The 20,936-nt window shown below is 51.5% G+C and overlaps 1 protein-coding gene across 9 annotated transcripts in view; it reads left to right on the top strand.

Moving 5' to 3' along the window:
* Positions 1-290: 290 nt before the first annotated feature.
* Positions 291-20,936, top strand: part of RASAL1 (RAS protein activator like 1) — a 36,361-nt gene continuing 15,715 nt past the window's right edge. For 2 of the 9 annotated variants that reach the window (XM_055238306.2, XM_063614539.1), the window contains exons 1-10: positions 581-1,009; positions 5,481-5,537; positions 8,245-8,358; positions 8,550-8,611; positions 14,752-14,881; positions 16,949-17,030; positions 17,133-17,264; positions 19,219-19,307; positions 20,330-20,447; positions 20,593-20,746. In XM_055238306.2, coding sequence (XP_055094281.1) covers positions 945-1,009; positions 5,481-5,537; positions 8,245-8,358; positions 8,550-8,611; positions 14,752-14,881; positions 16,949-17,030; positions 17,133-17,264; positions 19,219-19,307; positions 20,330-20,447; positions 20,593-20,746 — 1,003 coding nt within the window. In that variant the 5' untranslated portion in view covers positions 581-944. Of the gene's footprint in view, positions 1,010-5,480; positions 5,538-8,244; positions 8,359-8,549; positions 8,612-14,751; positions 14,882-16,948; positions 17,031-17,132; positions 17,265-19,218; positions 19,308-20,329; positions 20,448-20,592; positions 20,747-20,936 lie in introns of all 9 variants that reach the window. The other 7 variants (XM_055238303.2, XM_055238305.2, XM_055238301.2 and 4 more) reach the window with 7 other exon arrangements.

Raw genomic sequence — 20,936 nt, 5'->3', positions numbered from 1 at the left:
ATCCCAGTAAAGCGCTTAGAACAGTGCCTGGCACCCATGAAGTGTTCAAACAACCGTAGATGACTTTTTATCATCGCTGTAGTGGTTATCTTCAAGCCTTCCCCTCCCCCATCCGGCCGCGGCTTCCTCCCCTGCAGTGCCAGCCCGTGACGTTAGAGCAGAGTCTGGGTTCTGTGTTTAACTGGAAACTAGAACGAGATGGAAGGGGATGTTCAAGGCCCCTCCCTTGACTCTGAACTGACCCCCCAGGGAACATGTGACCCTCTCTCTGGCGACACCTCCCACCCACCACTAATACTTGCTCCTGGACCGGGGGCGCGGAGGTTGGAGAGAGGAGGCAGGTGCCTGCATGGTAGGCAAGGAGGGGTGGGGGCGGAGAGCTGTGAATATGTTGGATGAGGGACAGGCGGGGGCACAGACCATGTCTTTTAAGCCCAATGCCAACTCACCAGGAGCCAGCGGCCACGCCCATCAGGACGGGGGCCCCTCCCCACCTGGCGGTGCACCCTTGTCTCCGCCGCCGTGCGCTCTGGCGCGCATGACTGGGGTGCCGGTAGAGGGCGCGCGAGGGGGCCCGGGGTCAGGCGGGGGACCCCATTGGAGGCGGGATTGGGGGGAGGTCCCTGGGCCGCCCCTCCCGCTCCCTGCCCGCCCAGCCCGCTTGCCAGGAGCTCCAGACGCCTAGGCAAGATCTCGCTGCGCCCCCTGCGCGCTCCTCCTGCTCGGAGCACGGTTCCTACCTGTGGAGTCCGGACGGGCGCTCCCTCCCCGGGCACCTACACCTTCTCCTCTTTCGGAAATCTGCCGTCCAGCTACCCGGGTCTCGGACAGGCGGCACTGGGACCACTGGGCGCCAGGCTTGAAGCAGGTGACATGTAGACGTATCCTGGTCCAGCCTCGGAACCTGAGCGCCCTTCTGCCTGGAAAGTTTGTGGCTAGGCGCCATGGCCAAGAGCAGCTCCCTGAGTGTTCGCGTGGTGGAGGGCCGCGCGCTGCCTGCCAAGGACGTGTGAGTACTCCTAGGGCGCTTCGGGGTGAGGGGCGCAAGGCCTGGAGTGGGGCCGACGTCGCCCTTTCCGCGTGCCAGGGCTGGTTGGCAGGAGGGCGAGGGGTTCTTGTCTAAGACTGGTCTTGGGGCAGATTCGCTTTAAAGGGGCGAGAGGCCCCATGCCCATGGCTGTCCTGGTGGGAGGGGGGCGCCTAGACTTAGCAGATGCCTCGCCTCACCCCCGGGCAGGGGAGGGGGTGTCTTTGTTCCCGGGATGTACTAAAGGGGGTCGTCCAGAGCTGAAGAGGGATTAGAGGGCCATATTCTGTCAGATCTGGGAGGGGACAAAGGGGGGGTCTCTTCCTTAGTCTAGGCAGATGTTGGAGGTGGCTCCTCCAGGCCTGGGTGGGGGCCTAGCAAGGGAACCCTGGGGAGGACCCTTGGAGGGCCTGGAATCAGATGAGCCCCAACATCCTGTGTGGATCTGGTGCTTAGGTTTGCAGAGTGTCACCAGGTGGCCCTCCAGGGTCCTTTTGACCCCAAGCCCTGAGATCCCCAGTCTTGTGGCTCCCAGCCTCTTGTGGGCCTTCCCTGTGTGCTGAGCTGCTTGAAGAGCCAATTCCTTGCTGTGACCCCTTCCCCAGCCAGGTGCAATGGGACTGGGGGACCCTACGGCTCCCTTCACTACCAGTCCCAAGCTGTGCTTCCCCCAGGGCTGAGTCAGCAGCTGCTGAATCAGCAGAATGTGGGGGGCAGGTTCGCCCTCCTGCTTGGCCTAGTGCCCAGAAGGGGCTCTGAGGGCCTCAGCACCTGCGACAGGTGTGGGATCCTCTGGGGGACATTTGCTGTGTGTCCTTGAACCTGCTTCTCTCTGGGCCTTGGTTTCCCGTTTGGGCAATGAGAGCTCTGGACCGGAGTCCCCGTCTGGTTGCCTGGGGTCTCCCATCCAGCTGGGAGGGTGGAAGACCTGTTAGGAGTTCCCCTGTGGCCCAGGTGAGCAGGAGCATGGATTAGGAGCCTTCGCCTGTGTCGAGGTTCGGTCTTAGCTCTGCGCTGATTCCCCAAGGTGTGGGCTCCCAGACAGGACTTTCCTGCCTGATTTTATGACACTCCCAACCCCTGAAACACTGCAGCTGCGTCAAGGGGGCAGCTGTTGAGAGCAATTTTTGCCATCCTTCATCCTCACTGGCTACTCCAAATATACACACCCTGAATGAGAAGCAGAGTGTGTGCTCTGACAGTTCAGTGACTGGACAAGCACCCCCACCAGCCTCTTTCTGAGATGTCCCCTCAGAGCCCCTGGGAATGAGACGGCCTACACTATTAGGGCATTGAGGCCAGGCTGGGGGCCTGGCAGCTGCTAGGTGGTGAAAGGAGTCCTTTCCAGAAACGGGGTTCTCACTCACTGAGCTCTGGCCCCTCCACCAGCCCTGGGTGAGAGGTCATGAGGGGGCGATGGGTGTTGCCCCTGCACCTGGACACTGGCTCACGGTAACCTGCTGCTTCTCTGGAGAAGGGACTTGAGTCATGCCTGGTTCCTGCAGCTCTTGGCCAAACTTCTGCCCCCAATTCCTGGGCCAGTGAGCTATGAAATAGGTCATGCCCTAGAGCAAGTGTGGGGAGGAGTCACTTAGCCCCAGCTGGGGGGTGTCCAGTCATCCTGCCTCAGTTTCCCTAGCCATCAGCACCCTTCTTCAAAGGGGCTCTTCCTGGAGGCTGCTGAGAGCTCCATGCCATGGGAGCCCTTAGGTGGGGTGTGTTCTTTCCCTCTTCTCCTAAGCGAAAGGGCCCAGAGTCTGCCTAAAGCATTGCCAGGTTTGAAGGGGGTCCATTCTGGCCCGGGAGGAGGCCTCTTCAGGTAATTTTAGAGTTTTTACTATTAGAAATAGTAGCAGTCAGTCACTGAGGGCTTAGTATGGACAGGCCCTGTGATTAACACTTCATATAGTCCTATTGGCGTCTCTATTTTACAAATGGGGAAACTGAGGACCAGAGAGGCAAAGTCGCTTGCCTAGGGACACCCAGCTGCGATTTGAACTCTGACTACTCCATGCCCAAACCAGACTGGGCAGGCTATGGCTGAGGGGCCTGCTTTCCCAAGACTGAGCTGAGTCAGGGGCCGTGGGAGAGGCCACAAGTCTGGAGAGATCAGGGGTCTGGAAGCAGCCACCCCCTCTTGCCACTGTTGCCCTCCCTGATAGGAGTCCGATAAGGCCCTCATGCGTCAGAGCCCTGCAGCTGACTAGTGCTGAGCTCGGCTCCCAGGAGGGCCTGGAGGTCAGGCTGGGTCTGCAGGAGGGGGTGTGTCTCCCAGCCCTCCGCTAGTGGGATCCCAGCCCATCTGACCCCACATCTGCAGTTGGGGAAAATAAGGGATGGGTGCCTGCATAAAGGAAGCTTAGGGGTGGAGAACCCAGGGAGGGAACGTGAGACACAGGGCATTACCAGCCACAGGTGTCTGAGGGTGAAGCCCAAATGGGGAAACTGAGGCTCCTGGGGTTACCCAGTCCAATGGATTTGGGATGGAGCCAGAAGGGGAAACTGAGGCTTGGGGCACTCCACAGAAGGGCATTCAGAGGTAGGACCCACAGAGGAACATGAAGACACTGTCTGTCACCTGTCTAAAGTGTTCAGGGATAGAAGCCAGGTAGGGAAATGGAGGCATTGGAGTGTCCAGCCAGAGGGGGATAAGGGAAGGAGTCCAGAGAGGGAAACTGAGGCACAGGGAAGGGCTCATCCAGCAAGATAAGTTCAGGTTGGAGGCAACTCTTAGCGCCAACGTCTGTCTTTCCTGGAATCCCGGAGGCATTTGTGGATCTATACAAACTGGACAGAGAGAAGGTGGCAGAGATGAAGGGAGTGGTGCTGGGGCATCGAGGGAGAGGGCCATCTGGATAGGTAGAGGGGACATTGGTTTCAGAATGCGAGTGTGAGTCCACAAACCTGGGTCCAGTCCTATCTCCACTGTTACTCCCTGCTCCAGAGACAGCACTCCATAAACCCAGTCATTCAGAAATAGCTCTGGAGGGCCAAATGCATGCCAGATATGGGGGCTGGGGGTGGGGAAGGGGGGGGACACAGACTCTCCCTAGGGAGTTCACAGTTTGGAAGTGGCAGGGAGGTGGGGAGACAAATACTAAATGCATAGAGAAATAAGGGAGGCTGGGCGTGGTGGCTCACACCTGCAATCCCAGCACTTTGGGAGGCCGAGGCGGGTGGATTACAGGAGGCCAGGAGTTGGAGTCCAGCCTGGCCAGCATGGTGAAACCCTGTCTCTACCAGAAATACAAAAAATTAGCCTGGCGTGGTGGTGTGTGCCTGTAATCCCAGCTACTCGGGAGGCTGAGGCAGGAGAATCGCTTGAACTTGGGAGGCAGAGATTGCAGTGAACCAAGATCGCGCCACTGCACTCCAGCCTGGGTGATATGGTGAGACTTTGTCTCAAAAAAAAAAGAAGAAGAAGAAGAAAGAAGAGGATTTTAGGTGGAGGTCATTTTATACAGGACAGTGGTGGCCAGGGACAGCCTCTCGAGGAGGTGACTTTGGACTGAGACTTGAATGGCAGGAAGGAACCAGCCATGGCAGTATTAGGGCTAAAGTGTCTTAGGCAGAAGGAACAGCAGGTGCAAAGGCCCTGAGGCTGGCCCGGGGCCTGATGAAAGACAAAGAAGGCCTGTATGATGGGATGGAGGAGGAAGTGAGGGGCCTGTTAGACAGCTTGGGATTTGCTGGTGACTGTTATTATGAAGGGGGGATGCAGCTGGCCTGAATTGGCAGATGACTCATAGCTACTTAAGGGAGTGCAGCACATCTTAAGAGATTTTGAGGGTTGATTTTGAAGCCTGAGTTCCCTGGTCTTTGCCTGTAGGGAGGGTCCGCTGAGTCTGTCCCCATGGAGGGCTGAGGAATGGGGAGTCCCCTCCCCAGGGAAGCTCTCATTGAAATGAAAAGCTGGGGACACAGCATTAAAGCCCCTGCAGGGGAAAGCTGGGGGCCAGACCATGATCCAGCCCAGCATTTGAGTTCCTCCAGCCCCCTAGGAGGTGTGTGTGAGCATCACACCTGATTTATAGAGCAGAGAAACTGAGGCCCAGAGAGGGAAGGGGACTCGCTGGGATGGCACAGCCAGAGGGTGGTGAAGCCAGGCATTCAAGACCGCCCCCCCGTCCCCCCCCCGCCCCACACACACACACGCTCTGGGCCTCTGCATTGGGCTTTTCGAGGCCAGGACTCTGAACCTGCTGGCCTCAGGCCTCCCTGTTCTATTTCTATGGGTGGAAGCCCAGAATGCACAGATGTGGTGGCCTGGGCAGCTGTGACATCTCCTGCTGGTCCCCTGAGGTTCTACTTCTGAGCTGGACTTGCTATGTGGCCCTGGGCAAGTCCCCTTCTCTGTCTGTGCCTCCGACTCCCCTGCTGTGTCATGACTGGGACCCTTCACCCATGGCTGCCCTCTCAACCCGCTTCCTCCCTGAACTCCCTCCTTCTGCAGGTCTGGGAGCAGCGACCCCTACTGCCTAGTGAAAGTGGACGACGAGGTGGTGGCCAGGTGAGGGGTGGTGACACCAGGCCTGAGGGGAGAGGAGGAAGGGAGGGATCTCCTTCTAGACCTGGGGAATCTGGGACCAAGAATTCACATTTAAAGGAGTGCTTACCCTGCGGGGGACTCATGGGCCTGAAGGTGGGTGGTTTGTGTCCAGCTGGGACTGCCAGCTCCTCTCCCCGACCAGCCCTGCCTTCCGCCTCTGGACCTAATGCTGTCCCTGCTGGCTCCCTGGGGCTGACTCAGCGCTGCCAGCCTGTGCCTCCTACAGTGGCCTCTCTGGGGGCAGGCATCTCACGCTTGGCTGGACTGGCTGGTTCCGGGCCTGCCGGGTGCTGCGGGCACTGGGGATGTCTATGTGCGTGGGAGTGTGCATGTGTGTCTGTGTGTGCACCCGCCCAGCTGGGCCTGCTTGTGAGTTGCAGGGGGTGGGGGATGTTGCGGGGCTAGTGTGAGTGCCTGTGACCACGTGTGTATGTCCTTGTGGGTGTGTAGGGCACAGGCTCACGTGTGTGTACCAGTGTAGTGTGCATGTACATGCACGTGCACATGGCTGCCCTGCACACACATGTGAACACCAATGCCAGCCTATTTGGTCACACAGGCGCCAGTGTGGACACATGTGAAGGTGTGAGGATGTTTGGGGTGTCAGTGAGTCTCGCAGGGGGATATCAGGCTGGGCCCTGCTTGGCTCCCACCCTCGCAGGCCGAGGGACAGCTCTCAATCCCCGCAGGCCTGATGGGGGTGGGTGGGCTGGTGGGTGGCTGAGGCCTTGGTTCCTATGGAGACGGCAGGATTCAGGATGCTCCTATTCTGGTCCAGATGGGCTCAGAGCTGGGGGTGGGGAGCCTGCCTGGGGGAGGGTCAGCTGCAGCTCCCCCCTCCACTGACTCCCCTCCACTATCCTCCCTGTGCTCATGCTGGCCCCTTGATACATTCCCTGACACCACCCCAGACCCACAGATTGATTTTCTGTGTGACCCCAGGCTGCTGTCTCTCCCTCTCTGGGCTGTAAGAAGCCTTTCAGCTCAGGAGCTGGGGAATGTTCAGAAGACCTTTGGCTGGGGAAAGGTCAGGTTGGGGGAAGAGGGTATTTGGGAGGAAGCACTGGGGGTTCATCTGAGGTTGGTGCCACTGGGCTGGAGGAAGAAGGTGGTGTGTGTGTGGTGGGGGGGGTGTGTGTGCGCATGTGCACTCTTTCTTAGGGCACAGTGTGGTGAAAGGAGGGAGGAAGGGAGCAACAGGTATGAGAACCAAACTTTGCATTCACAAATGTGGGTGTGTCTTTACTGGTCAAAGTAGAATCTTTGTTCTCTGCTGGGTAAAGGGAAGTACCCCTGCAGGGGTGTCAGGGCAGAAATGCTGTGTGTGTGCACCTGTTTCTGGGCTTATCTTGGTCCCCATCCCTCCTGTGCCTCCCTCCTGCTCACCGTGTGCTTCAAAGCCCTGAGTGCTCTGTCCCCTGCTCACCTCCTGTCTCCTGGCCCCTCTTCCTCTCCCATTCCCACCAGGCACCTTCCTATTCCTTCAGCTCACCAAACTCATTCCTGCCACAGGGCCTTTGCCCGTGCTGTTCCAGCCTTCTGGAATATTTGTCCTTGTCCTCATTGTCTCTCCCCACTTTGCCTGACTAGCTCCTACAGGAAGCCTTCCCTGATCCCCTCTGACCCTACCCCCAAGACCCAACCAGAGGCCATTGAGCTAACCCCAGTCCCAGGACTTCTCCCACCATGTCCTAATTGCTGGGAGACAGCACCTGCTTGTGGAAGGGGGGTCTGTGGGGTAAGCAGCCCTGACGCCTCTTCCTCTGATCCCTGGAGCCCAGCACAGGCTGGGCCCCTAGTCCAAGTGAATGTTTATGGAGTAAACGAATGAACAAATGAATGAATGGAATTGTGTGTGTGTGTGTGTGTGTGTGTGTGTGTGTGTGTGTGTGTGTGTCGGTGACTGTGTGTTTGTATGACTGTGTGTGTGTGTCTCTATGTGTACCTGCCTTGTATCATTGTAAGTGTGTGACAGTGTGTCTCTGGATCTCCGAGTGTGTCTCTGTGTTCCCGACATATGTCTATTTTCATGAATGTGTCTGTTTTCTATGTGTCTATCTGCATGTGTCTGGTGTCTGTATTTCCAAACACAAAGCTACATGTTTTTAGGACTTTCTGAGGGTGCATATGTGTATCTGCTTATGTGTCAATGTGTCTCTGTCTCTGGCCTCCTTGGTGTATCTGTGAGCAACTCTGTCTCAGTGTGAATCCGTGTGTGTGTATCTGCACATATGTTTCCGTGGGTCGCTATGCATGTCTGTCGGTCTCTGTGTATCTGGGACCTTAGTTGTGTATTGGGGCCCTGTATGTGGGTGTGTAGGATCATGTGTGTGTTTTGTGTATGTGCCTCTGTGTGTGTGTGTGTTGAGATCTCTGGTGTATGTCTGATATTCTGGGTATATGTGTTGGGGTCTGTGTGTGTTTCTATGCCTGGATTCATACATGCTCCAGTGTCCCTGGGTGAGTACGTATCTAGGATCTTGGAGTAGCTGTCCTTGGGTGTGTGTGCGTGTCTGGGCCTCTAGCCAGGTTTGTGTGGGGGGTCTCTGAGTGTGTGTGTGTCTGGATTCCCGTGTGTGTGTGTGTGTGTGTGTGTGTGTCTGGGTCTCCAGGTGTCTGCCTCCTGTGTGGCCCAAGGACCCCCAGCCCCCTGCACCTCCTTTTGCAGGACAGCTACTGTCTGGAGGAGCCTGGGCCCCTTCTGGGGGGAGGAGTACACGGTGCACCTGCCTCTGGATTTCCACCAGCTGGCCTTCTACGTGCTGGATGAGGACACCGTCGGGTTTGTGGCTGGGGAAAGTGGAATGTGTGGGTTAGGGACCCAAGGCTGGGCACCTGAGGGGAGAGGGGATGTGGGTCCACACCCCACGAGGGCGTGCCCTCCCACCCAGACCTTGACACCTGCCCCCACTTCTCTTGAGGCGGGGCAAAGGGGTCCCTGACTCCGACCCTCACGTGCCCGCCTTCCTGCAGGCATGATGACATCATCGGCAAGATCTCGCTGAGCAGGGAGGCGATTACAGCCGACCCCCGAGGTGGGCGAGGGGCATGGGCAGAGGGAGGAGGGGGCCATGCCCGGGGTGGGCATTTGCAGGGGCATAGCATGTGGCGTAGTGAAGCACAGAGCCTTCAGTGGAAACTTATTTCTCCTGTTGCTTTTGTCTTTATTTTTTGTTTGCTTTTAATTGTTGTTGTTAGAGACGAGGTCTTGCTCTGTCACCCAGGCTGGAGTGCAGTGGTGCTATCATAGCTCACTGCAATCTTGAACCTCTGGGCTCAAGCGATCCTCCCATCTCAGCTTCTGGAGTAGCTGGGATTATGGGTGCACACCACCACACCCAGCTAATTTTTTCAGAAATATCCTGTAGACACGGAGTCTTGCTATGTTGCCCAAGCTGGTCTCGAACTCCTGGGCTCAAGCAATCCTCCCAACTTGGCCTCCCAAAGTCTTGGGAGTACAAGTGTGAGCCACTATGCTCAGCCTTGTCTTTAGTTTTTGAGCAGTTAATTTGTTTGCCTAGTTCAATATTCAGATTTTATGATAAGCACCCCAGCTACTCTGTTCCCTTCCTGACATTGTCAGTTTCTTGTATGTCCTTCTAGAAATATTTTAAACATATATAAGCAAGTAACAGTAGTAAGAGCAGGCTGGGCATGGTGCCTCACATGCCCAGCATGTGTAATCCCAGCACCTTGGGAGGCAGAGGCAGAGGCAGAGGCAGGAGGATTGCTTGAGCCCAGGAGTCCATGAGCAGCCTGGAAAACATAGGGAGACCCCATTGCTACTAAAAATAATTTAAAAATAGTAAGAGCAGCAAACATTTATATACTGTATATATAAACATAAACATATAAGCATTTATATATAATAAATATACATAAAAATATTATTCTGACACTAATTCTTTATATTTATGGACTCAGTGATGTAGGTTCATCATAACTCTGAGAGGTAGGTGCTCTAATTATTAATGCCCACTTTATAGGTGAATAAACGGAGGCACAGAAGGTTAAATGACTTGCTCAAGATCACATTATTAAGTGAGGCAGCCAGGATTTGAAACAAAGTTGTCTAGTTCCAGAGTCTGTGCTTTGTGTGTCTGTGTGTGTGTGAAAGAGAGACAGTGTCTCATTCTGTCACCTAGGCTGTCGTGAAGTGGTGCAATCTTGGCTCACTGCAGCCTCAACCTCCCGGGCTCAAGTGATTCCCCCAACTCATCCTCCCAAGTAGCTGGGACTACAGGCGTGCACCACCACACCTGGCTAATTTTTGTATTTTTTGTGGAGGCAGTGTTTCACCATGTGAAACCATGCTGGTCTTGAACTCTTGGCCTCAAGTGATCCACTTGCCTTGGCCTCCCAAAGTGCTGGGATAACGGGTGTGAGCCACTGCACCAAGCTGAGTCTGTGCTCTTAATATTGTGTTTTTCTGTGCTTATACAAATTGCAGCCTTTTACACTCTGCTGTGTATCTTGCCTTTAAAATTTTTTTAATTAATTAATTTATTTATTTTTGAGACGGAGTCTTGCTCTGTCGCCCAGGCTGGAGTGCAATGGCATAATCTCAACTCACTGCAACCTTTGCCTCCCGAGCTCAAGCAATTCTCCTGCCTCAGCCTCCTGAGTAACTGGGATTACAGGGGTCTGCCACCACACCCGGCTAATTTTTGTATTTTTAGTAGAGACGGGGTTTCACCATGTTGGCCGGGCTGGTCTCAAACTCTTGACTTCGAGTGATCCATCTGCCTCAGCCTCCCAAAGTGCTGGGATTACAGGCATGAGCCACTGCACCCGGCCTGCACCTTGCCTTTTTACTTCACTAAGTATCTCTGAGATCTTTCTATAACAGTGCTCTCAGAGTTTCCTCATTCTTCGTTTGGGATGGCATTGTGGTGCTCCACTGTGTGGCTTTACCATTGTTTATTTGGCTAGTTCCCTACTGATGGCATCTAGGGAGTTCATAGTCTTTCCCTGGTTCAAGCAATGCTACAATAACTAGCCCGTACAAATAAAATTTCACACATATATAAGTTATATCCATCAGTCAGATAAATTCCTAGAGGTGAATTAAAGAATGCACACATTTGCATACTTGATAGTTGTTGCTAAATCATCCTCCATGGAAGAGGTAACAATCCACTCACCCCACACTCTCTCAAACAGTTATCAAATTTTTTGTGATCAATTAGTTGTAAACACCACCGCACTCAGACCAGCCAGTTATCGAAATTTTTGATCGTGTATCTGATAGGTGAAATATTGCGTCAGCATAGGTTTATTTTGCACTTCTTCATGAGCCTTTTTTATATACAGTTTTGAAGAATCACTTTATTTTCTCTTCCATTTATTGTCTACTCATATTATACATGAATTTCCCCCCCCCCCCACTAGGTTGTTTGCCTTTTCTTATTGATTTGTAGGAGCTCTTTACATATTGGGGGAGTTAATTCTTTGTCAAATTAGCTGCAATATTTTTTCTCTGTTTGTCTCTTATGTTTTGACTTTGCCTATAATTTTTTCATGTATAAAATTTCTTTTTCTATATTTAATCTCATATTTTTCTTTTGGTTCTGAATTTTCTGTTAGACCTAAAAAGAACTTCTCAACTCTAAGATTAAGAGAAACATTTTAAAACATAATTCCTTCTAACATTAATGTATTACACACACACACACACACACGTATATATATGTGTATTTTTTTTTTTTCATAGAGACAAGTTCTTACTATGTTGGCCAGGCTGATCTTGAACTCCTGGCCTCAAGCAATCCTCCTGCCTCGGCCCCACAAGGTGCCGGGATTACAGGTGTGAGCCACCATGCCTGGCCATTTATTGCATTAAACAAAAAACACATTTAAGTCTTTGATCTATTTGGAATTTACCTAGATACAAGGTATGTAGTAAGGATTAAACTTTATTACTCTTTGTCTACATGACTGTTAATTGTCTCAATACCATTTATTGAATAATGCATTATTTCCCTCAGTGGGAATTAGTTAAAAACCTACTATGTGCTGATCATCATTATAATCCTATTTCATGAGGGCTTACTATATGCCAGGCATGGTGCTAAGCACTTTACTTCTCAACATGCCAGTGAAGTGTCCACCAGAATGATCTCCAATATACAGAGGCATAGAGAGGGGAGGTGACTTCCCCCTTCTAGAAGGTGCAGAAGTCGGAGTCCAACCCAAGTTGTGTCAACCTCCAAAATCTGTGCTCTTAATCTGCCCACTGAGCTGTACCCAGTGTACCTCAAACATCCTCCCAGGGGAGTGAAATTAAATGAGTGAAGTATGAGGCCTGGCTTCCAGGAACTTGTGGACTTAGATAGGAAAACAGAACACATTCTCACAGAACAGGCAGCAAGAAAAGAAGGAACGTGTCTATGCGTCTGCATGCATGCGGCAGAAATGTGGAGGCAGCAGTGGAGATAGAGAGATGTGAGATGAGACGTCTACTTTCAGCAGCTGGAGGGACTCAATCCTCAAAAGCGCTCTCCTGTTACACAACAGTGAGATCCTGGATTAAATAGGATTCCTAATACATTGCTGGACTTGCGGTAACTTTTTTTTTTTTTTGAGACAAAGTCTCACTCTATCACCCAGGCTGGAGTGTAGTGGCATGATCTCGGATTGCTGCAACCTCTGCCTTCCAGTTTCAAGCAATTCTCATGCCTCAGCCTCTGGAGTAGCTGGGATTGCAGGCGTGCACCACCACGCGTGTCTAAGTTTTTTTGTATTTTCGTAGAGACAGGGTTTTGCCATGTTGGCCAAGCTGGTCTCAAACTCCTGACCTCAGGTGATCAGCTCGCCTCGGCTTCCCAAAGTTTTGGGATTACAGGTGTGAGCCACCATGCCAGGCCAAACTTCTTTATAGAGGGAAATCCCTCAGTATTTTTTCCATCTCAAATCATGAGGCTGGGTGGGATGGCTCACGTGTGTAATCCCAGCACTTTGGGAGGCCAAGGCTGGCGGATCGCTTGAGGTCAGGAGTTCGAGACCAGCCTGGTCAACATGGTGAAAACCCTCTCTACTGAAAATACAAAAATTAGACGGGCATGGTGGCAGGTGCCTGTAATCCTTGCTACTTGAGAGGCTGACACATGAGAATTGCTTGAACCTGGGAGGCGGAGTTTGCAGTGAGCTGAGATTGTGCCATTGCACTCCAGCTTGGGTGACAGAGTGAGACTCCATCTAAACAAAAACAAAAACCATTAGCTAAAATCTAACAGGGAATGGTAAACAAAAAGCAAGGAGATCGTGAAGGATTTTCCTGAAAGCAAACGTCAGTATCAATTCTACACTCAACAAAGAGACTAAAACTTGGACTAGGGGCAGGGTGGATGTTACTCAACATGAGAATTCTCCATTAGGCTGAGACCCTCAAGGGGTCCCAGAATAACCAACTCCTGCTCCTCTCTAGGGATAAGCATGTTCACTTAGGTTTCCCAGAGTAAGATCAAACAAACACGACTTCACAATCAAAGATCAGCAAACACACAAGGAAATGAGACACCATGGGCAATAGTCAGCAGAAACAATAATCATCTGATTTAGACCCACGAAGACTTTAGATTCTGTAATTATAATATACAGGATTTTTAAAAAGAATCAGATTTAAAGAAACAAAAGATGTAATCACAAGAAAGGTCTGCAATAACAGCAATAAATTACAAGTAATTACACAGACAGATTTTAAAAAAGAACCAAATAAAACTTTTAGAGGTAAGTATAATTGTTGAAATAAAAAATGGAGTGGTTGAGTGAAACATCAGATTATTCATAGTTAAAGGGAGATTTAGTGAACTGGAAGAAAGGTCTAGAGAAATTATTCAGAATTAGTTTCAGAGGAAAAGGAGAAAAAAATAAAATAGAAATTTAGAGACATGGAAAATAACTGTGGAGGTTTAACATTTATTTAATTGGAGTTCCAGAAGGATAGAATTTAAAAAATTAGTGACAGGCAAAAATTATAACAAAAATTGGGAAGAGGAAATAATTTTAAAAAATCAATCATCTAGAATGTTGCAGAACTAAAGGAAGGATATGATTCCATAAATAGAAGCAGCACAATCCCTACTAAGCAGGATTTAAAAAAATCTGTATCTAGACACATTGTGATAAAACTGCAGTGCATCAGAGACATAGTCCTTAGAATTATAATAGATAGAAAAGGCTGGGCATGGTGGCTTCTGCCTGTAATCCCAGAACTTTGGGAGGCCAAGGCAGGCAGATGGCTTGAGTGCAGGAGTTCGAGACCAGCCTGGGCAACATGGCAAAACCTCGTCTCTACAAAAAACACAAAAAATTAGCTGGCTGTGGTGGTATACATCTGTAGTCCAAGTTACTGGGGAGGCTGAGGCAGGAGGATCGCTTAAGCCTGGGAGGCTGCAGGCTGCAGTGAGCTGAGATTGTGCCATGGCACTCCAGCCTGGTGATGGAAAGCTAAAATTCAGTGGAACAATATCTTCAAAGCGTTGAGAGAAATACCGAGGGGAGAAATGTCCAAGATTTTTTTGAGGGGAAAGTATTTTGGGATTACATGATGAAGTTCTTTCTGTACCAGGGTGAAGTGTGTGATGGCACATGGCTGCGAGCATTGGCCCTAGAACTAACTATACTGCCTGCATTCAAATTCCAGCTCTGCCATTTGCTAGCTGTGAGACCATGGACAAAACTCTTCCTCCTTGTGCCTCATTTTCCTCATCTGAAAATGGGGATAATTACAGCACCTATATCAGAAGCCAGGGTCTTAACACGGTTTTAATTTTAATTGAGGCAGGACGTAGTGGTTCATGCCTGTAATCCCAGCACTTTGGGAGGCCGAGGTGGGTGGATCGCTTGATCTCAGGAGTTTGAGACCAGCCTGGGCAACATAGTGAAACTCCATCTTTACAAAACAACACAAAAATTATCCAGGCATGGTGGTGCACGCCTAAAGTCCCAGTTGGTCGGGAGGATGAGGCAGGAGAATCGCTTGAGCCCAGGAGGCAGAGGTTGCAGTGAGCCAAGATCGTGCTACTGCACTCCAGCCTGGGCAACAGAACCAGACCCTGTCTCAAAAAAAAAAAAAAAGAAAAGAAAAGAAAATAATGTTAATTGAATTTTTAAGTTAACGCAATGCCCAGTACATGGTAGGCGCTTCATAAATGTTAGTGCCTGTGCCCTCCAGGGATTGACAGCTGGATTAACTTGAGCCGAGTGGACCCGGATGCAGAAGTGCAGGGTGAGATCTGCCTGTCAGTGCAGATGCTGGAGGATGGGCGGGGCCGCTGCCTTCGCTGCCATGTGCTTCAGGCCAGGTATGCTTAAGGTGGAGGTGGTGGGGAGGGTGGTCTGAGAATGAGCAGGAGTCCCCTGGGTCTCACCTGCTGCCTGGCGTTTGGGACCTCCTCATTCCTGGGGCACTTCTGGGCTGGCAGTCAGGTTCCCTGTGTTGACAAACAGTCCAAGCTCACTGGGTTGTAAGTTCCTGGGGGCAAAAGCCTGTTGAGTCCCCAGGGACTAGCAGCAACAGACCAGACACTCAGGATGACAGGTGACAGGTGAGTGTGGAGGTGTAGTCATTAAATTGTAACTGACAAATACCCAATTCATACTGGCTTAAGCAAAAGAGCTACTTTATTGGCTTATATGACTGACATGTAGCTTCAGGCATGGCTGGGTCCAGGTGTTCAAACGATGCCATTAGGAATCTGTCTTTTAGCTCTGCTGGTCTCTGTGTTAGCTTCATTCTTAGGCAGCCTCTCCCCAGGTGAGAGATGGCCCTAGGAACTCCAGGCTGGCACACTGCCAGCTCAGCCACTCCAACAGAAAAAAAAACACTTCTATTTCCTACCATTTCCAACCAATGTCCTGGGATTAATTTTTACTGGCTCAAGCTGGGGCACATGCCTATCTCTGAACCAATTACATTGAATAATGGGTCAGGCCTGAGTCACAAGCCCATTACTGGAGCGGAGGGGGGATTGGCCCCCACTAAGTCATGTGAGAGGAGGGTAGTGAGAAGGAGATAGGTCCTGTCCCAAAGAAAAATCAGACGGAAGATGGATGCAAGACAAGGAAAACCCACAGGTGGCCCTCTAGGGGCACCAGCTCATGAGACACCCATCTTCCCTCTTGCCTACTTGTCATGGCCATCCCCTTTTCCCTTCCTCACCTCTCTGTCATTTTGCTCCCTCAAATACCTCCACCCTTCCCCCACTCCTCTCTCATCCTGTTTTTCTGCCTTTTTTTCACCTCCCCAGCTCTCACTTTTAGGAAAATCCCTGCCCAGACTGGGGAGGACCTCCAATTTCTAGCTTGCTGTGTGACCACAAAGCCCTTCCTTGCCCTCTCTGAGCCTCTCCCACCACCTCCAGATTTTTGCTTCCAGGCTTGGCCTCAGCTGGGGCTTCCTAGAGTCTGTTTGAGGGAGAACCAGGGAGGCAGGTGACAGGCTGAGGGACTCAGCAGGGGGCAGAGGCTCCTGGTATTCCTTGAGCCTATGGCCCCTTCCTCAGCCACAAGGCTGTGCAGGATCCTTGCAGGCATGAGAGGGACTGATTGCTGTCGCTTAGCAACTGGGCCAGCTCCTAGGAAACCGAAGAAGGCTTTGGATGCTGTGCAGGGGTGGGAAGGGAGCAGGAGGAAGAAGGAAGCAGCCCCTGGTGTGGGGGTGGGGTGGTGGTGTGTTCCTGGGTTTGGGGAACGTCAAGAAGGAGGGATGGGGAAGCTGCCTGGAGTAAGACTTTTGGGTTGTCATGGCAACCAACGGCAAGGAGTCCCTGCCTCATGCCTTCTCTTGGGTCCTAGACAAGGTGTGGGCATGGGTGTTTGTTGAATGAATAAATGAACCAAGCACCCACCACCTGCCAGGTGTTATGCTAGGCCCTTTACACACATCATCCAACCTAACCCTCGGCTCTATGAGGTTGATCTGTTATTACTCCCATTTTCCAGGTGAGGAAATGAAGACTTAGAGAGGGGAAGTGACTTTCCCTAGTGTCCCCTAGCCAATGAGGGCAAAGCCAGGCTTTGAACCTTTGCATCAAGTTTCCCATCTGGGGACTCCAGAGAATCTGAGGCTCTCTCTTCCCCCTCCCTGCTGCACTTCTACTTGCTGGGCTTTGTGACGTAGGATATGACCTTTTGGTGCCTCAGTTTCCTCATCTGAAAAATAGGGATATACAAGTGCCTCCCCATAGGGTGGTGACAGGAAGATACTGGGTTTGGACGGGCATGGTTAGTGGTGTCCCTAGCTGGACCCCTACATGGAACAGTTTGTTGCCTTGGAAACCAGCGACATTGGAATGATCTACCCTTAACAGCCTTTCCAAGACCCAACTTGGGTGCCGTGTTCCCTCACTCCTTTCCCCATCTGTTCCCAGGGACCTGGCTCCCAGAGACATCTCTGGCACATCTGACCCATTTGCACGTGTGTTTTGGGGCAGCCAGAGCTTGGAGACCTCAGTGAGTGGTGGGGAATGAAACCAGGAAGGAGTGGGGCATTTGTTGGTGGGGCAGGGGTCCCCATCAGTTCTCCCACTCACAGACCACTTCCTTCACCCTCAGACCATCAAGAAGACTCGCTTCCCACACTGGGATGAAGTGCTGGAGCTGCGGGAGATGCCAGGTGCCCCGTCCCCGCTGCGGGTGGAGCTCTGGGACTGGGACATGGTGGGCAAGAACGACTTCTTGGGCATGGTGAGCCTCATTCCCTGCAACACCCTCCACGGCTTCCCCGTGCCTCCAAGGTGGAAGGAAGATGAGATGGGCTGAGCCTCCTGGCTCTCAGAAGGGTAGATGTGCAGCTGCCTCATCAGGTTCCCCTGGTTAGGCCTGAGTGATGCAGTTTCATTGCTCTGTTGTACAGGTGAGGAAACTGAGGGTGTCAAAGGCACAGGAACCTACCCAAGATCACAGGATGGGCCAGATTCTCATTCTGGGATGAGAGCATGACAGATGACTATGTGCTGGCCCTGTGCTGAGTGTCCCTCCCACAGAGCCTCATTACTTAACCTTCATGGCCACCCTATGTGGCTGGGACTGTTGCTATCCCCATTTTACAGACGGGGACATTGAGGCTCAGAGAGGCTAAGTGGCTTTTTCAAGGTCATATGGCTAAGAAAGGGCAGAGCCAGGATTTGAGTTCAGATCTCTTTGACTCCAGACCTACGCCCTTAACTCCTACTCCTGGAAGTCCTGGGCGCAGGTTCTTTCTCTTGGTTTCCCTGTCTTTGGAGACAGCCTGGCAGTTCCTCAAATAGTTAAAGATAGAGATACTCTATGACCTAGCAATTCCACTCTTAGGTACATACCCCAAAGAAATGAAAACTTATGTTCACACAAAAAGTCTGACATTACTGTTCATAGCAGCATTAGTCATAACAGCCCAAAATGGAAAAAACTCAAGTGTCCATTATAGATAAACAAAATGTGGTCTATCGATACAATGGAATATTATTCAGCCATAAAAAGGAATGAAGTACAGTAAGTCCTCATTTAATGTCATCCATAGGTTCTTGGAAACTACAGCCTCAAGCAAAATGACATACTGTATGCTGTAGGAGCTTAACTCTTGTTTATTTTTTTATTTTTATTTTTTAGAAGGAATCTCCCTCTATTGCCCAGGCTGGAGTGCAGTGGCACGAACTCAGTTCACTGCAACCTCCACCTCCTGGGTTCAAGCAATTATTTTGCCTCAGCCTCCCAAGTAGCCGGGATTACAGGTGCACACCACTACATCCGAGTAATTTTTGTATTTTTAATAGAGACGGGGTTTCATCATGTTGGTCAGGCTGGTCTTGAACTGACCTCAAGTGATCTGCCCACCTCATCCTCCCAAAGTGCTAGGATTACAGGCGTGAGCTACCCACCCAGCCTTCATTCTTGTTTATAGTAATTAGCTCATGGTACATCTGATTTCCTTATATGTTATGAGTCAGGACTTACCATACTGGCACATGGATGAACCGTTACACTAAGTGGAAAAAGCCAGCCCCTGCAGAACACATATGATTCCATTTATACGAAATGTCTAGAATAGGCAAATCTACCGACACAGAAAATAGATTAGTGGTTGTCAGGCGCTGGGGGGCACGAAGTGACTGGTAATGAGTACAGGCTCTTTAGGGCTCATAGACAATGTTCTGGAATCAGCGGCACAACTAATTGCGGTAACTCTGTGAATATACTAAAAATCATTGAATTGTACACTTTTAAAAGGTGAATTGTTTAGGATGTGAATTACATCTCTATAAAGTTATTTAAAAAGAGAGAGAGGGTGGGGTTTGGGTCCCTCCAGGGCTGTCCTTATGCCTTTTGATAGATGAAATTTATGTCCCTAAACAGAGCTGAAAATACACTCAATCCAGACATGCTATCTCTAGCAGCTGTATGACCTTGGGCAAATCACTCCACGTCTCTGAGCCTCAGTTTCCTCAACTGTAAATTAAGTGTCCCTGAGGGGCCCTCAGAAGCCCTCGGTGTCCTGGCAGCAGCTAATAATTTGGGACTTGTAGGAGAGAAGGAGGGGGCCCCTGGCAGGCCATTCTGCCCCTCTGTGGGTGGGCAGTCTGTTCTTCCAGGGCTAGGTGAGAACTGAGCCGGGCAGGGCAGGCCAGGGCCGGGCTGAGGGTCTGTGTGTCTCTCCCAAAAGGTGGAGTTCTCTCCGAAGACCCTCCAGCAGAAGCCACCTAATGGCTGGTTCCGCCTCCTGCCCTTTCCCAGAGCTGAGGAAGATTCTGGGTAAATGTGGGTGCGGAGGGAGGGGGCCAGGCTGGAGCCATGTCGGGCAGCGTCCACAGCGTGTGGGCAGAGCCCATGGCAGCCCACTCATTATCACTATGCCACTTCATTCATGCATTCATCCATTCAACAACTGGCTATGGAATGTCTCTCGAGGTGTTTACATAAGTCCACATGAGTTCACTTTACACCCGTTCACCTGTTCATGTGCAAACATGTTGGTTCACACTTGATGTATATTCAGAACTTTGGGTCCTTCCACACCTGTCCATACTGTTCATTCTTGAACACACTTGTTTATACCATCTCCACTTGCCTGTCCTGCTTACACCCATCAATATCAGTTCACAACTGTTTATACTGGCCACACCTATTCACACCTGTCCATGCTTGTTCACACTGTCGACAATCATCTACACTTGTCCACACATCCTGTACATATTTGTGTACACCGGCCACATCTAGGCCACTCTGGTCACACCTATTTATGTCATTTGTATACGTTCCTATTTATGCCTGTTCACACCTGCCTACCCCTGTTCATACCTGTCCACACTTGTCTATACCTGCCTGCACCTGTCTTGTTTTGCAAACACCCACCCTCCTCCCATGTGTTCTCATTGGCCTCTCTTGGCTCTCCACACCTGCCCATGCGTACTCGCGCTCTTCCATAAGGACATCTTTGATTTTCTTTTCTTTCTTTCTTTTTTTTTTAAGACAGAGTTTTGCTCTGTCACGCAGGCTGGAGTGCAGTGGCACGATCTCAACCTCTGCCTGCCGGGTTCAAGCAATTCTCCTGCCTCAGCCTCCTGAGTAGCTGGGACTACAGGCGTGTGTCACCATGCCTGGCTAATTTTTGTATTTTTAGTAGAGACAGGGCTTCACCATGTTGGTCAGGCTGGTCACAAACTGCTGACCTCAAGTAATCTGCCCACCTCAGCCTCCCAAAATGCTGAGATTACAGGCGTGAGCCATCGCGTTCGGCCAGATCTTTCATTTTCTTATGATCTGATCCTGGACAGGGGGAACCTGGGTGCCCTGCGAGTGAAGGTGCGCCTGATTGAGGACCGCGTCCTGCCCTCCCAGTGCTACCAGCCTCTCATGGAGCTGCTCATGGAGTCTGTGCAGGGGCCAGCAGAGGTGGGTGCGTCAGGCAAGCAATGCTATCAGGGGGGTGCCGGGGGTCTGGATCCTGGCCTCCCCCTGCCTCACAGAGCCCTATCTAGGCCCATCTGCTTTGGGGTCCCAGGGGCCGAGGTCATCTTTGTCTCCCGCCCCCACCCAGGAGGACACGGCTAGCCCCTTGGCTTTGCTGGAAGAGCTGACCTTCGGGGACTGCCGCCAGGACCTTGCCACCAAGCTGGTGAAACTCTTTCTTGGCCGGGGACTGGCTGGACGCTTTCTGGACTATCTCACCCGGCGTGAGGTGGCTCGGACCAGTGAGTTGCCCGCACAACCCCCGACATCACCGCCCTCAATGGTGGGCTTGCAAGAGGGTCCTGGGGGAGGAATGGGGAGGCCTCAGGCAGAGGGAAAGGGCTCCTTTTTCTGTGGGTCCCTGTGCTGTGCACCTCCAGACAGTTGGGAGCCCCATTGCAGGCTCAGGCCCTGGTTTTGCTACTTGTGAGC

Source organism: Symphalangus syndactylus, chromosome 13 (assembly GCF_028878055.3).
Source record: "Symphalangus syndactylus isolate Jambi chromosome 13, NHGRI_mSymSyn1-v2.1_pri, whole genome shotgun sequence".
Lineage (NCBI taxonomy): Eukaryota > Metazoa > Chordata > Mammalia > Primates > Hylobatidae > Symphalangus > Symphalangus syndactylus.
The sequence above is the reverse complement of the archived record's forward strand: the minus strand, read 5'-3'. Positions and strand labels throughout refer to the sequence as shown.